We start from the raw sequence: 16,408 nt of genomic DNA on the forward strand, positions 1-16,408 counted from the left end.
GTGTGAGCACAGAGTGTGAACACACACACAGATTGTGAACACACACACAGATTGTGAACACACACACAGAGTGTGAACACACACACAGAGTGTGAACACACACAGACAGCAGCGTGAGCACACACAGAGAGCAGAGTGTGAGTGCACAGATGGTGTGAACACACACACTCACACGGAGCGTGAGCACACTATGAAGACATGCAGACAGCAGAGTGTGAACACACACACAGACACCAGTGTGAGCCCATGAAGTGTGAACACACACAGAGTGTGGACATACACAGACACCAGTGTGAGCCCACACACAGACAGCACAGTGTGAACACACACACAGTGTGAACACACACAGACAGCCCAGTGTGAGCACACAGACTGCACTGCAGCGGGGCTGGGACACAACTGGTGGTGACACTGGACCTGTGCGTGCACAGACAGACACACGGACACAGCCCATGTGGTGATGCTGCACCTGTGTGTGCACACACCAGCACCTTGCAGGGGTGTACCTGCGTGTGCAAACACACACACCCCTTGCAAGGCTGTACTTGTGCACACACCCACACCCCTTGTAATGATGCCATACCTGTGCACACACACCCCAACCCCTTGCAAGGGTGTGCTTGTGCACACACACACACACCCACACACACCCCCCTTGCAAGGGTGTACTCGTGCGCGCACACACACACACACCCCTTGCACTAACACTGTTCCTGTGTGTGCACACACATGGATGCAAAGCAGAACCACCTCACAGTGATGCTGTACCTGTGTGTGTGTGCACAAAAACACTGCAGTGACGTGGCTGTGTGTGCAAACACACAGACACCTTGCAGGGGTGTGCACACACACACACACACACAAACACCTTGCAGGGGTGTGCTCGTGCACAGACGTGCACCAGACACACCCCCCTTGCAGTGCTGCTGTGCTGGTGTGTGCACAGACACACTCCTGGCAGTGCTGTGCTTGTGCCTGTTCACACACACGCAGGTGCACTCACAACCAGCTCTGTGCTTGTGTGTGTTCACACACACACTCACGAGTGCACTCACAACCGGTGCTGTGCTTGTGCACGGACGTGCCCCACACCCCCTTGCAGTGCTGCTGTACCTGTATGTGCACAACACCCCAACACCTTGCACGGATGTGCTTGTGAACACACACACACACACAGAGCCACGCTGCAGAGATGCTGTACTTGTGCACAAAACCACACACACATAGACACACAGACACACAGACACACAGACACACAGACACACAGACACACACAGACACCCCTCTCTGCAGCAGGTTTGTGTGTACAAACTCATCCTGCTGTGACGCTGTACGTGCACACACACACACAGACACACGCAAACACACACACAGCGATGCACACACACACACACACTGCAACAGGGCTGTACATGTGCACACACAGTGACACACACACACTGACACACACACACTGACACACACACACAGCAATGCACACACACACACAGCAATGCACACACACACACACAGTGACACACACACACAGTGACACGCACATACACACACACAGTGACACGCACACACAGTGACACGCACATACACACACACATACACACACACACAGCGATGCACACACACACACAGTGACACACACACAGTGACACACACACAGTGACACACGCACACAGTGACACGCACACGCACACAGAGTGACACACACACAGTGACACACACACACGGTGACATACACACAGTGACATGCACATACACACACAGAATGATGCACACACACACACACACCCTGCAATGGGGCTGTACATGCGCACACACACACTGACACGCACACACACACATTCTGACACACCCCCCCACACACACACACTCACACAAACTCACACACACACTCTCTCTAAGACACACACTGACACACACACACACACACTCTCTCTCACACACACACACACACACACTCTCTCTCACACACACACACACATTCTGACACAGCCACCCTGCAGTGAGGCCGTGCCTGTGCATTCACACACTCACAGATGTGTGAGCACACACACACAGCGTGACGGGGCTGTGTGGAGGGGGAGTGTAGATGCTTGTGCACACACAGTTACACACACTGACACACAGTGACACACACACACACTCAGTGACACACACACACACGTGGTGACACACACACACACACACAGAGTGACACGGAGTGACACACAGTGACACACACACACACAGAGTCACACACACACACAGTGACACACACACTCACACACACGCACACCCCCACACACGGAGCCCCTGCAGTGAGGCTGTAACGAGCACGTCAGTGCACACCCCCCCTGCAGAGCTGCACACACACACACACACACACACACACAGTCTCACACACACACACACACACACACACACACACAGTCTCACACACACACACACACACACACACACACACACGGGTGTGCTGGTCCCGGATGGGTTTTGGGGCTCCCCTCATCCCCAGTCCGGGGCTCCTGCCTCAGTTTCCCCGCAGGGATCCCCGGGGGCTCCAGGCCGGGTGCTGGGCCCAGGGGTGCTCTCCCCAGGCACGCTGGGGACACGTGTGGGGTCTCCCCCTGTGCCTCAGTTTCCCCCGTGGTGCTGGGTCTGGGGGCAGCGATGGGGCCGGGGGTGCTGCAGCCCCTTCTCCCGCGGGCTCCCCGGGGACACTCCAAAGTCGGGGACCACCAGTGCCCGTCCTGCCACCCCGGCAAACTTTTGGGATGGAAAAAGCCATTCTGGTGGTGGTGAGCTGAGCCCGGCCCCGCTCATGGCACGGGTGGGCAGAGCCCCGCCGGCCGCTCCTCCCGGCCGGAGCCCGCTGACACCGGGGCTGCGTGGGGCTGCCCTGACCCGGGAGGGTGACACGGGTGACAGCCACCCCTCGGGCCCCCCGCGCCACCAGCCACTGTCATATTATGACAGCGGGGAGGGGGGTCACCCCGCCACGCCGGGGAGGGGGGGTCCGGCCCCCCGTCACCACCGCCGGTCCCTGCTGTGTCATATTGGCACAACCGGGGGCCCGGGACCCCCGCACGCCTCCCCTTTCAGCTTTCCTTCCTCCCCTCCTCCTCCTCCTCCTCCTGCTCCTCATCCATCCATCCATCTGCATCCCGCTCGCCCTCAGCCTCCCCACGGCGCCGGGGGACGCGCTCCCCGACTCCTCCGCAGCCGCATCCCGCGGGATGGACTTCCCAGTTCCCCCAGTCCCCCTCACCCCACATTCCCATGAGATGCCTCCCTCATCCCCCTCGACCCCCCAGCCCTTGCAGCCCCATCCTCGACTCCCCCCCCAGCCCTCCCCAGCCCTCCCGCAGCCCCCCAAACCCGCTCACCCTCCAGCTCATCCTCGGGGATCTCCACGGGGCGCTGCTCGGCGAGGATGTTGGGGACGGTGTAGATCCCCCGGTACATCAACGCCGCCGTCACCGGGTGGAAAGGCATCTTCGGGGCTCCCCAAAACCCAAAGTTTAAACCCAAATCTCCTCGGGTAGAGCGGCGGGGGGTCCCCCCGGTCGGTACCGCCGGACGCCGAACACAAGTTGCCGGCACCCGCCGCCCCCCGCCCGGTACCCACCGGCCAGGGGGGGCCGCTCCCCGTCCTCGGGGGCCGGCGGCGGGACGGGGCTGGCGGCGGAGCCCCTCACCGTGCGGTCAGGGCGCGGGGGGGCTCCGCTGGGGGTGGCCCGCTGCCCCCGCGCACATGCCCTCCCGAAGTGGAGACGGGAGGTGAAAGCATCCAAACCCCGGTTAAATCCCGGTGGAAGCGGCGGCGGCGGCGGGGGGGACGGGGCTGGCCATGCCGCTCGGGGCCCCCCCTCCACCCGGGCCCCCCCCCACCTCCGCCCGCCTGGGGGCCCCCCCTCGGCCGGCCCCGGGCCGCTCACAGCCCCCGGGGGGCCGCTGCCACCGGGCCACGCTCCCCGGTGGGGCCCGGCATGGCGGGGCCGAGGATGAAGGCGGCCTCTTCGTCTTCCTCCTCCCTCCTCCTCCTCCTCTCCGTCCTCCCCGCCAAGTGTCCCGGGCAGGCCGGGGTTCGCAGCCGCCGCGGCTCAGCCCCCGCCGCGCCCCCGCCGCCCCCCCCGCGCCGCCGGCAGCCGGAGCATCCTCGGCCCCGGCCCCGGGAAGCGGCGGCGGAATCCGGGGAGCGGCGGCGCCGGGCGGGTTTTGAACGGTCCCGCCCGGGAAATGGGGCTGGGGGCGGGGGGAGGTGGGGCCTCCCCTGGAGGGGGCGTAATGAGGGGGGGGCAGTGCGGCAGTGAGGGGGGCACGGCCACCCGGGAGCGTCCCGGGCCGCAGCCCACCCCGCAACCCTCCCCGGAGGGGGAGTGGGAGATGCTGGTGCCCCGGGTGGAGGCTCGGGGGGTGCTGGGGGTCCCTGTGGCACCCCCTGTCTCCGCAGGTGTCGCCCCGGTGGCCCCACATGCAGCAGCCCATGCCCAGGCAGGTGTCACCCTGAGGTCCCTCCACATGACACCCCATGCCCAGGCAGACAACCCGAGAGCTCCCCACACGTCACCCCAGGCTGTTGCTACCCCCGGGTCCCTGCACATGGCACCCCATTCCCCGGGAGGTTGTCATCCCAAGGTCCCCCGACTGTCACCACCCCGAGGTCCCTGCACATGGCACCCTGCTCCAGGGGCACTCACCATCCCAGAGTCCCGGCAGGTCCCTGGGGCTGTCACCATCCCAGGGTGCCATCACCTGCACATGGCACCCCACCCCCAGACAGCCGCCACCCCGAGGTCCCAACACATGGCACCCTGTTCCTGGGGAATGTCACCACCCCAGGCTGTCACCACCCTTAGGTCCCTGCATGTGGCACCCCCTGTCTTGACAGTTGTCACCTCAGTGTCCCCACACTTGGCACCCCAGGCTGTCCCACCACAAAGTCCCTGCACGTACCACCCTGGGGCATTGTCACCCCGAGGTCCCCCACAGGGACCCCACAGCCGGACCTGCTGCTCTCACAGCACGGGAAAAATGAGCCGTGGAAGGGGCAGGAAGGGGGACTGAGAGCAAAGCCCTCTGTCCTTGTCCCCTTTTCCAGTTGCCCCCCACTTCCCCCCAGCCTTGATCCCATTTTTCACCTCATTTCTCACTCTGACAGTGATTAATCCCAGCTGGGCTGATGCACAGGGCAGGTCCCCACTGGGCCATGTCCCCACGGTGTCTGTGTCCCTGTGACACTCTCCTGTGCCCCAGCACATGGGAAGGGATGCTCCCAGGGCCTGGCACATCTCCCCTCCCAAATCCTGATGTCCGCCTTTCCCGGGTGGGGGTGTCCCAGCAGACCCCAACCCGCTGGGACATTGGGGGTCACAGTGTCCCCCGTGCCTGGGTGGCACCTCTGGAAGTGGGGACAGCGGCACGGGGAGGCTGCAAAGGCCCCTTCAGAGGTGGGAGGTGGGAGGGAAGGGGCTGGGGGCAGGAAGGACGCTGTCCCCAGAGCCTTAAGTGAATGAGGGAATGAGAAAAGGGGGACAGTCGGCACCTCCCAGGAGCTCATCGGACACCAGGGATGCTCCAGGGGGACGGGGAGACTGAGGCACGGCTGGGCCCGCTCCAGATGTGCCGCTCGTGTTGGCACTGCCACAGGAACGCCCGGAATCAAGGAATGGGGCTCCTGCTGCTCCAACCAAGTCCTTCACTGAACGCCCCCTGCCTCCCGCAGCCGCCCCGGACACGTGCTCAGCCTCATCCAAACCGACGCCGCCGGGAATTTTCGGGCAGCTCCAACCTCCCTGCGCCGCTCCTTCCATCTCCCGCCGGAGCAGCGGCCGGGACCCCGCTCCGGGGCTCCCCAGATCCCACCTCTGCTTCCCGGCAGCGCTGCCGCTGCGGCCGCCGCTGGATTTAACCAGCTGGGGTCCCCTTTAAGCTATTTTTTGGTTGGGAGAAATTTCCCTCTCCGGCCGCGCTCCGGAGAGGGGGATTTCAGGGATCAGCAATTCCCGGTGCTGCGGGGTCTCAGCTCCCAGGGCAGGGTCCTTCCTCCCGCGGGGTCGTGGCTCGGGGGTGGATTTTTCCGACTCTGCTAAAATTCCATCCTGCCCCGGAGCTCGGGATGGTGTCGGGGCACACGGATCTGTGTCCCACGGGGAATCTCCGCTGTCTAATACCGTGGTTGAGCTCCACCACTTGAGGGGGGAATGCTGAGAATAACAAGTGGCTTTTGGGGAGAAACAAACCCAAAAAGGCAAAGCCTGATTAAAAATCTCCTCCTTTTTTTTTTTTTAATTTGCTCCTCGATGTTAACGAAGTTCCCTCCCAATTAATTCTCTGGAGGCCCCGGGGTGGAAACTCATTAATTTCTCACCGCCCAAATCCCAGCAGGAATAACACGGCCAATTTCTGGGCTTTTCCCCTCAAATCCCCACCGGAGCTCTCTGTGCAGCGACAGGGACCTGTGGGAGCATCATTCCCTAAGGATGGGGGGGCAGCCGGTCATCCCGGCTCCTGCTCCCTGGGGATGGAGCGGGAGCAGCGGCACGGGGAGGGGGAAGTGAGAATTAAATGGCTTAATTGCATCTGAATGCTTGATGAGGTTTTTGTTCATTAGGGATCACCGTCGTCGGAGTGCTCTCTGCTCTTCCCCGGAGCCCAGCTCGGCCACAGCACTCTCTTCCTCGTGGGATGAAGGCTGGGACAATCCCCCGTGCTGAATTCCCTCGCTGATTTTGGGGGGAGAATCTCAGACCTCAGTCCTGACATGGTGGGGTGGAGGCAGCGGCATCTCAAAATCCCAGGGATTTCAGCTTCAAATCCCAGCCACAGCCTGGGGATTTACCCCTTTCTCACACCGCTGGGATGTTGGGAATGTTCCTCTTCATTATTCCTCCATTATTTGTGGATCCTTTTCACAATTCCCCCTTTCTCCCCTCCGGGGCTCAGACCAGCCTTGCCAGCAGGTCAGTGCCATCTCCCCCTGCAGTCCCTTCGTCCCTTCGGTGACAGTGGCACCTTCCCAACACTCCCGGGTTCTTCCCTAATTAACTGGTCCCACTAACGAGGTGGGAGAGGCACGACCCAGGCCTGGCATTTTGTGTCCTGTCCGCAGCTTTGGGAGGATCTCGCTCTCAGGAGCGCTCACTCTGGGTTCACATCCCGACATCAATGTCCTTGTTTTTTTCAGGAATTTTGGGGGAATGGAAAGGAAAAGGACCAAAGTGGTGCTGGCACAGGAATGAGGCTGATTGAGCTTTAATTAATCTGCTCCTTGTTTATTCCCCCCCTTGGCTCCACATCCTCCTCTGCCCAGTGGAGGCTCCTGGGCTCTCTCCTGCCCTGAGGGATTAGGACTGGGGTGGGGATGGGATTGGGATGAGGTGGGAAGGGATGAGGATGAGGATGAGGATGAGGATGGATGAGGATGAGGATGGGATGGGGTAGGTTGGGGATGAGGATTGGGATGGAGATGAGGATGAGGTGGGGATGGGATTGGGATGAGATGAGGCTGGGTTTGGGATGAGGTGGAGGTGGGATTGGGATGAGATGGGGCTGGGTTTGGGATGAGGTGGGGTTGGGATTGGGATGAGGTGGGGGTGGGATTGGGATGAGGTGGGGGTGGGATTGGGATGAGGTGGGATGGGCTGAGGCTGAGGATTGAGATGGGGGTGGGATCTTGATGAGGCAGGATGAGACGAGATGGGGTTGAAGATGGGATGACAATGAGGGTTGGAATGGGGATGGCATAAGGACAGGGATAGAGATGGGCTGAGGATGGGGCCAGGGCTGGAAATGGGATGAGATAAGATGTGGGTGAGGATGGGAATAAGGAACCCTCACAGGGATGGGGACGCCCCAAAGCCATGGGAAAGCTGACAAGGTTGGGGAAAACCGGCAGAGCTGAGGATGGTGCAAACCTGTGCCGGGTGCCCTCAAATCCCCCTGGACAATCCCATGGATAACTCCCCCATAACTCCCCCCGGGGCAGTGTGAGGACGCTGGAATGGGGGTGGGCAGTGCCACAGTGTCCTCCACACTGTCCCTCTGCTCACCGGGGCACCGGGAGGGGCCGGGAGGGGCCCGGGGTGTCGTGGTGTCATTTTAAAGTCACCGCTGGCACCGAGCCCCGGAGGCGCCGGAGGCATCAATCTCCCGGGGCCGGCGCTGTCAGGCGGGTATTTAGTGGAATGTTTCCTAAATGAACGCTTGATGGGAGAAGAGGGATGGCTGCAACGTTCCGAGCCACAAGGTTATCCCAGCGGCCGCGCCGGCTGCCAGCTCCCAGTGCCCGCTGGAAACCCGGGAAGGGCAGCGGAGATAACCCCCGGGAAGGGTCCGGGAGCCGCATCCCACGGGACCGTTCCCACGCTGGGATGGATTTCAGAGGAAATGCCAGGCAAAGCTCCAGGCAGGAGGGGAGGGAAGGGAGAATGGGGAAGGCTCGGAAGGCTCCGTTTAATTTGGGTTCTGAAGGGGGGGAGGGAGAAATATCCCCTCTGTGGGAGGAGGTAGGAATTCTGCTGAGGGGGGATTTTTCTTTATGGAAAATGGGAGAAATTGAGATGATCCTGTACTTAACATCCCTCCAAGTGGATGTGGCCCGGGATAGTGAGGGCAGAGGTGACTCCTCTTGTTCCCACCAGGAGAGACAACTCCCAGAGACATCAGGGAAGGACCTTTGCAAACTTATTAACTGAATAAAAACAAACTCATGGACAGCACAGCCTGCCCAGGAAGGAGTGCTGGAGCACGGGTGGGATCTGGCTTTCCCAAAGGGAAAGGTGATGGCTCCTGCAAGGAGTTTTGCCTCTGGGACAGGGCTGGGCCAGTCCAGGCTCTGCTCCCACCCCGCTGCTGGTGCACAGTGACAAGTGGTGACATCAGCTCCATCTTTCCAGGGTGCTGTGACCCGTGGCAGTGGGATGCCCTTTGATACCAGGATCCAGTGGTGCCCAGTGCCAGGATAACAGGTCCCAAAGGCACCTGGTGCCAGGATGCCCAGGCCCAGTGACATCAGGCTGGCAGCAGGCACATCCAGCAGGGCTGTGACAGTGCCCTGTGTTCCCATGACTGAGCAGGAGAAGGTGATGGGAGTGGGACTCCAGCATTCCTGCTCTGGATCCGGCCCCAGGGCAGTGCTGCACCCCATCCCATGGCCTTGCACCCTATTCCATGGCCCTGCACCCCATCCCATGGTCCTACACCCCATCCCATGGTCCTGCACCCTATTCCATGGTCCTGCACCCCATCCCATGGCCCTGCACCCTATTCCATGGCTCTGCACCCCATCCCATGGTCCTGCACCCCCCTGCATAGTCCTGCAGACTATTCCATGGTCCTGCATCCCATCCCATGGTCCTACATACCATCCCACAGTCCTTCACCACCCTGCATGGTCCTACACCCCATCCCATGGCCCTGCACCCTATTCCATGGCCCTGCACCCCATCCATGGTCCTGTGCTCCACCATGTGCTCCTGCAGCCCCTGGGGTGATCCTGCACCCCAACATGTGGTTCTGTACCCCTTCACAGGGTCCTGCATCCCATTACAGAGTCCTGCACCCCACGTGTGCTCCTACACCCCATGGGGTGGTCTGGCATTCCCTCACAGTGTCCTGCACCCCACCAAGACCCCACACCCCCCCACACGGTCCCACACCCCATCACACCTCACCCAACACCCCCCACTCGGCTCCAGCAATTCCCCCTCCACTCCACGTGTTTCTGATCCCACAGCATCCATATATTATCCCTTCCTGGGGCTGAACAGACACCTCTGCTCCCAGCCAGGGCTCCCAAGCTCTGGTTTCCTCGTGCGATGAGTCTCCAATTAACCCACACAGAGCACCGAGTTTGCCAGGTCTCTGCGGGGAGCAGGTGGCCCTGGGTGCCATCCCCTGCCAGGGCTGCCCCTCCCCTCCCTCCTCCCTCCTTAAAGTTATTTTCTTCCCTCTTTTCCTCCCCGGAAGACAAAGGTGGAGGGACGCAGCCGGCGGTGCTGTGCCAGCCGTCAGCCCGAGCCGGCGGGGACGGGCTCGGATGGATGGGGAGGGATGAGGATGGATGAGGATGGATGGGGATGGATGGGGATGGATGAGGATGGCGGGGACAGCGCCAGGCTGGCAGCTGTCAGAGAGGAAGGAACCAGGTCCCCACGTCCTCAAGACACCGTCGGAAAAGAGCAGGATCCGTCTGGCTCGGATCCCCGGGAGCAGCACTGTCCCTGTCACTGCGGGGGAGACACACACCCGGTGGGTGCCCCGAGCACCTCAGGGAGCCCGAGGGCAGGGCTGGGGTGTCCCCGGGGCTGCTCCTCTAATCCCCACCGCGTTGCTGGAGGGCAGAGGGTGACCCTGCAGAGCCACACACGGCCCGGGGGTCTCTGGTCCTCCTGGTTCCAGCCCGTGCCAGGAGCCACCGTGCCATGCAAACACCCTTCCCTCGGTCACACACACAGTCCCCACGTGTGCAGGAGCACCCCCAGCCCTCTCTAGGGCTTTACCAAGGTCTCCTTTTCGCCCCTAACCTCCCATCTCACACCCCCCCCCGAGGTACTCGGGACCAGGGGCAGTGGGGCTGTGGAGCAGCACCCATGGGTGGGGGACACCAGTGGTCAGCAGCTGGAGCTGGACAGTTATGCCAGTCCCCATCCATCCCCTCTGCCCCTTCCAAGCTCTTTTCCCACAGGAGTTGCCAACCAAAGCCGTGCACATTTTGGGTGGGCTCTGAACCAGCACCATGACCCCCCTCCAGGGGGGGCCCTGGCCCTGGCCACCCCCAGGTCACCCTGTGTCCCCTCTGTCCTGGTGCCAGCACTGACCCCCTCCCAAGGGCAACGCTTCTCCCCCAGCCCTCGGTGGTTTATTCTATTTTTTGAGAGTATTTAACGGCTGGGAATTGAAATAAATGTGAGTGGAGGAGGCTTTGGGGACCCCAAAGTGGAGAACTGCTGCCAAAGCCCTCGGCTGCTGCCTGGGGTTGGCCAAATTCCCGATTTCCTTCCCCAGGAATGCATGGCAGGGGAAGGCACTGGGAGAGGCACATGGGAAAGGCTGGTTGGTAGTTTCTTTTCCTCGAGCAAAGTCAGCTCCCACCAACCCACACCCGCTGCCACGGCTCCTGAAGGGTTCATCTGGGAAAAGGGGGAAAAAAAAAACCAGGATGAAATTTCCTTTGGAAGTGGAGGAACGGCCTGGGATGCACCAGGGAGGGCGGGGGGGGAGCGAGCACTGGGCTGCGGGTTGCATGTGTGAGATGCAGTGAGTGTGCAAGGCCATGAGTGTGCAAAGCTGTGGGTGTGCAGTGTGTGAGCAGGAAGTTGCGAGCATGTGAGTGTGCAAGGCTGGGAATGTGGGAGGCTGTGAGTGTGCAAAGCTGTGAGTGTGCAAAGCTGTGTGTGTGCAAAGCTGGGAATGTGAGGCTGTGAGTGTGTGAGGGGCTGAGTGTGCAAAGCTGAGTGTGCAGGCGTGTGATGCTGTGGGTGTGCAAGGCTGTGAGTGCACAGTCTGTACAATCCTGCCCCCACTCAAGGCTGCGAGTGCACAATTCCTTGGCTGTGCAGTGCCACGGGTGTGTGGGGATGTGAGTGTGCAAGGCTGTGAGTGTGCAAGGCTGTGAGTGTGCAAGGCTGAGCGTGCAGGGCCTCTTGGAGCAGTGGGGATCCCCATGCCAGAGGGCAAGAGGAGACCCCCCCCATGCTGGATCCATCCCTGGCTGCGCCCAGTGCGTCCCCAGTGCGTCCATCCCTGCACATCCATCCCTGTACCTCCATCTGTACATCCATCCCTGCACATCCATCTGTACATCCATCCCTGCATGTCCATCCCTGCACATCCATCCCTGCACATCCATCCCTGCACGTCCATCCCTGCACATCCATCTCCACATCCATCCCTGCACGTCCATCCCTGCACATCCATCTCCACATCCACCCCTGCATGTCCATCCCTGCACATCCATCCCAGTGCATCCATCCCTGCACATTCATCCACAGTCCATCCATCCCTGTACATCTCACCCCTGCACATCAGTCCTCAGTGCATCCATCCCCTTCACATCCATCTGTACATCCAAACCCTGCACATCCATCTCTGCATATCCAACCCAGTGCATCCATCCCTGCACATCCATCTGTACATCCATCCCAAGTCCATCCATTTCCTGCACATCCATCCCTGCACTTCCATCCCCACACTTCCATCCCTGCACATCCATCCCAGTGCATCCATCCCTGCACTTCCATCCCCACACTTCCATCCCTGCACATCCATCCCAGTGCATCCATCCCTGCACTTCCATCCCCACACTTCCATCCCTGCACATCCATCCCAGTGCATCCATCCCTGCACTTCCATCCCCACACTTCCATCCCTGCACATCCATCCCAGTGCATCCATCCCTGCACTTCCATCCCCTGCACATCCAAACCCTGCACATCCAACCCAGTGCATCCATCCCTGCACATCCATCCACAGTCCATACATCCCCTGCACACCCATCCCTGCACACCCATCCTTTCACATCCAACCCTGTGCATGTCCATCCACAGTCCATCCATCCCTGGTCCATCCATCCTCTGCATATCCATCCATGCACTTCCATCCCTGCACATTCCCAGCACATCCCTCTGTGCTCCTGTCCCAGTTAGGGACTGCTAGGAAAAGCCTTTCGGCTCATTTTGGGATGCAGGCAGGGCAGGAAGCACCAGTTGCATTCCTGTCATCAGTGGCCATGTGGGAATTCAGGTCACCCTCCGTGTCCCTCCGCTGCCTGCAGCCATCCCGAAACCCCGCGGGTATCCCACCGGCATCCCTCTGCCAGAATCCCATCCCACCTCCCCCAGCCCTCCTTAAAACAAGGAAAGTGGGGAAAATCCCCCCAACCCCCCGTGGCTCTGGGGACGAGTCCCGCTCAGAAGCTCCCGCGAATCTCCTGGGATTTGCCGCCGGAGAGCGGATAAAGAGCGCATCCATCCCCGATCCCAGAGGGAGCAGGGGCCGGGAACAGCCCCGGGGTCGGGCCTTGCTGGGCTCGGAGTGTTGGGCAAGGCCGTTTTCATCCGTGATTAACGATAAAATTGAGGTCAGTGCAGTGCATCCTTTATTCCAGGCAGGACGGGATCAGGGATCAGAGCCCCAGGAATGGCAAACGCAGGGCTCAGCCCCGCCAGGCACCCAAAACTCTCCTCCCTCAAGCAGAGATGGAAGGGAGTGACCAGGAGCAGCGGGACCCCCGGAATGATGGGGAGGGAGAACCCATCCCGATCTCGTGGGAGCTGCCGGAGGGACCCCAGCTGTGCTTCCCATTAACCCCTCCCAAGGACTCAGAGGTTTTTCCCAAAATATAAAAGAGCAAAGAAACCCCAGCGCCCCCCGTAGTGCTGTGAATTTTTATTAAAACAGGAGAAAACAGCTATTCCTTGGGAGTACAACAGTCCAGGGAGTGGGAACGCGGCTGTGCCGGGCCACAGCCATCCGAACTGCAGCCACGGGCAAGGAATCGATCCCAGGTTTTAAATAAAAAGGGGTTGGGATGGGATTTACGCCACGCCAAGCCCCGGGCTGAGCCTCCGGGGGGGCTGTGGGTCAGGTGAGGCTGCGGGAGGGAGGAGTTGGGGGTCCCGAGGGGATCTGGGGGATCCCCGGGGCAGCACCGGCTCTGCTGAAGGGGAAGTCGCGGCTGGAAGGAGGATTCCAGCCGGGCGGGATTTGGGACGGAAGCAGGAAGGGAAGGTCAGGGCATCCCTGTTGCCCCCGCGGGGGGGTCAGAGCGAAGGCACCCGCGGTGGGACAGGCAGGAGCGGGCAGCCCCGGGCTCAGCCCGGGATAGCGGCATTCCCGGGGCGGGGATCGGAGGGGCTGGATCCAGGCACCCAGGGAAAGCCCAGCCCGCGGCCCCCCAGCCTGAAGCTGTCCGAGTTTGTCACAGTTTGCAGGAAAAATAAGGTTTCATTTGGTTGGCACTAGCTGTTCTCCCGCTCCGCATTCCTGGCAGGGAGGGGGAGGAGGAAAAGGAGGAGGAGAAGAGGAGGAGACCTTCCTCCCACCTCCTCTCCCCCGGGAAGCAGCCGCCTGGATTCCCACAGGCCCGGGTCCCTGCCATCCCGCTCCTGCCTCCCACCCCGGCGGCGCTGGGAGAGCCGGCCCTGATTTACAGCTCTCCGCTGGAACATGCTCGGCGTCCTAATGGAGCTCCCGGCACGGGAGGGCACACGGGGCTCCAGGCTGGCACACGGGGCTTGGAACAGGCACACGGGGCTCCAGGGCTGGATCAGGGCTCTTGGGACCGGCACATGGAACTCCGGGGCCAGTTCATGGGACCCCAAAGCTGGCACCGGAGGCTCCAGGGCGAGCACACACAACTCCAGGCTGGCACACACAACTCCAGGCTGGCACACACAACTCCAGGCCACCACATGAGTGAGGCTCCAGGATCAGCACGTGGGACCCCAGAGGTCACGGGGCTCCAGGCTGGCACATGAGGCTCCAGGGCTGGCACAGGGAGCTCTGGGCTGGCACAAGGGGCTTCAGAGCAGGCACACAGGGCTCCAGGCTGAAACATGGAGCTCCAGGGCCAGCAGGAGAAGGCAATCCGGAGGGATGTCATCCCTGCCAGGGAGAGCCTTGGGCACACTCCTCTGCTGGCTGCCAGGCTGGGGGGCCACAACCACAGCCCCTACCCTGGCACCTGGGAAAAGCCCAGAGGGCCGAGCCGAGGAGCTGTGCTAGAAAAAAGTAAAAGAAAAGCTGGAAAACCCCAGGAAAACAGAGTGTGAGGGGGGAGGCTGAAGGGACACTAAGCTAGAGAACATCACCCAGTCCGTGGGCAGCCCCGGGGCCGGCGGGGTGCGGGGCTGGAGCACCCAGGGGGCCCGGGGTGGTGCGCAGCCCCCCGGGGACCCCCCGGCCCCGGGCCAGGCTCCGGGAGCCGTCGGGAAGCAGTAGCGGTGCGGAGCGGCCGGACACCTCCTAGAGCTCCTCGAAGAAGGCCACGCGGGACTTGGTGCTCTGCAGGGTGAGCTGGAAGAGAGCAGAGCCAGGTGAGGGGGGGGCCCGGCCCAGCTTCACCCCCGGGGGGTCCCGGGCTGGGCAGGAGGGAGCCGCTGCCTGTATCCCTCTGGGAACAGCAGGGAGGGCGGAGCTGGGGTGCCGCGGGAGCCCAGGTCGTGCAGCCCCCACCACAGCAAGCACAGCCCGAGGGCGAAGCGGGGCAGGGGGGACAAAGGGTACATCGAGGTCATTAGCGTGGCTGAGGCTTCCAGGATGTGGGATACACGGGAGGCTGGACCAAAGGAGCCGGTCCTGGGGCTCCTGGTGGTGGGGAGCACACAGGGATCTTGGGAAGCTGGAGGAGAGCCATCCACGAGCTGAGGGAGAACCACACTCGTCTCCAAACCCACGGCTCCAACAGCTCCTGGACACGTGTCCCTGTCACCAAACAGGGACCATCCTCTGTCCCTGCTCACTTCCAACCCCATCCCACCACGTGTGCCTGGTGTGGTCCATGCAGCCACTCCAGCGTCCCAGGATCTCCTCCCTGTCCCGCTCCATCCATCCCGCTGGAGCGCAGAGCCCTCGCTCGCGGGACTGTCCTTGCAGCCAAGGCCCTGAAGGACTTGGAAACCCTTGGAAAGCTTTCCTGCAGCAATAGCAAGGCGATCCCAAAAATAACACCCCATGGAGGAGCCGGGAGCCCATTTGCTAACGGGCCAAAAGAGATGAAAGAGGAAGAAATCCCGGGATTTACAGACAACCACCCAACGGAGCGTGCCGGGGGAAGTGCCACCTCCCAGCCAGCTGCTGGATCACCAGGAGTTTGCCAAAGCAGCAGGCTAATTGCCAAGGCTTCCTTTCAGCTGGATTAAGCACGGTGCTTCCGCTGGGAATGCCGGTTTTGCTGAAACAGGAATCCTGGATCACCTTCCAGGGAGTTAAGCCCCTCAACGGAGCCATCAGGCGCTTCCCCCCCTCCCTGCTTCTCCCCCATGGCCTTTCCTCAGTAATTCCTTCACAGCTCTAATGCCACTTGGAAAAAAAGATCTGTCTTGCAGAGGAAATTTCTGCAGGAGCTTAAGAATCTTTCTCAGCAGCAGCTCCCGGGCCAGGGCTGGTTCTCCTCCTCCTCCTCCTCCTCAGCATCCCTGGGCTGCTCCAGTGTCCCCTCCAGAGCTGGGACAGAGGTGGGATAGGGGCTGTGTGCCATGGGCAGCATTTTGGCTAAGTCTGCAAAAGGGAAAAAAAACAAGTGGAGAGCCCCAGGCTGCTGCCAGAGCCTCTGATGGGGCCATCCCACAGGAAGGCCCATCCCTCAAGTGTTCCAGGGCCTAAAGGGACTCCAGGAGAGCTGGAGAGGGACTTGGGACAAGGACCTGGAGGGACAGGACACAGGGAATGGCTTCCCACTGCCAGAGGGCAGGGAGAGATGGGAGATTGGGAAGGA

General features: G+C 61.4%; 2 protein-coding genes across 5 annotated transcripts in view; both read right to left on the bottom strand.

Annotated features, from left to right (window-relative positions):
- CABP7 (calcium binding protein 7) overlaps window positions 1-3,630 on the bottom strand; it is a 9,607-nt gene extending 5,977 nt beyond the window's left edge. The window contains exon 1 of the mRNA XM_017837453.1: window positions 3,357-3,630. Coding sequence (XP_017692942.1) covers window positions 3,357-3,465 — 109 coding nt within the window. The 5' untranslated portion in view covers window positions 3,466-3,630. The remainder of the gene's footprint in view (window positions 1-3,356) is intronic.
- Window positions 3,631-13,337: 9,707 nt separating this feature from the next.
- NF2 (neurofibromin 2) overlaps window positions 13,338-16,408 on the bottom strand; it is a 50,894-nt gene continuing 47,823 nt past the window's right edge. For 2 of the 4 annotated variants that reach the window (XM_017837532.1, XM_017837531.1), the window contains exon 16: window positions 13,338-14,988. In XM_017837532.1, coding sequence (XP_017693021.1) covers window positions 14,938-14,988 — 51 coding nt within the window. In that variant the 3' untranslated portion in view covers window positions 13,338-14,937. Of the gene's footprint in view, window positions 14,989-15,051; window positions 16,192-16,408 lie in introns of those variants that run through there. The other 2 variants (XM_017837533.1, XM_017837535.1) reach the window with 2 other exon arrangements.

This window comes from Lepidothrix coronata, unplaced genomic scaffold, assembly GCF_001604755.1.
Source record: "Lepidothrix coronata isolate B3197 unplaced genomic scaffold, Lepidothrix_coronata-1.0 Scaffold305, whole genome shotgun sequence".
Classification (NCBI taxonomy): Eukaryota; Metazoa; Chordata; class Aves; order Passeriformes; family Pipridae; genus Lepidothrix; species Lepidothrix coronata.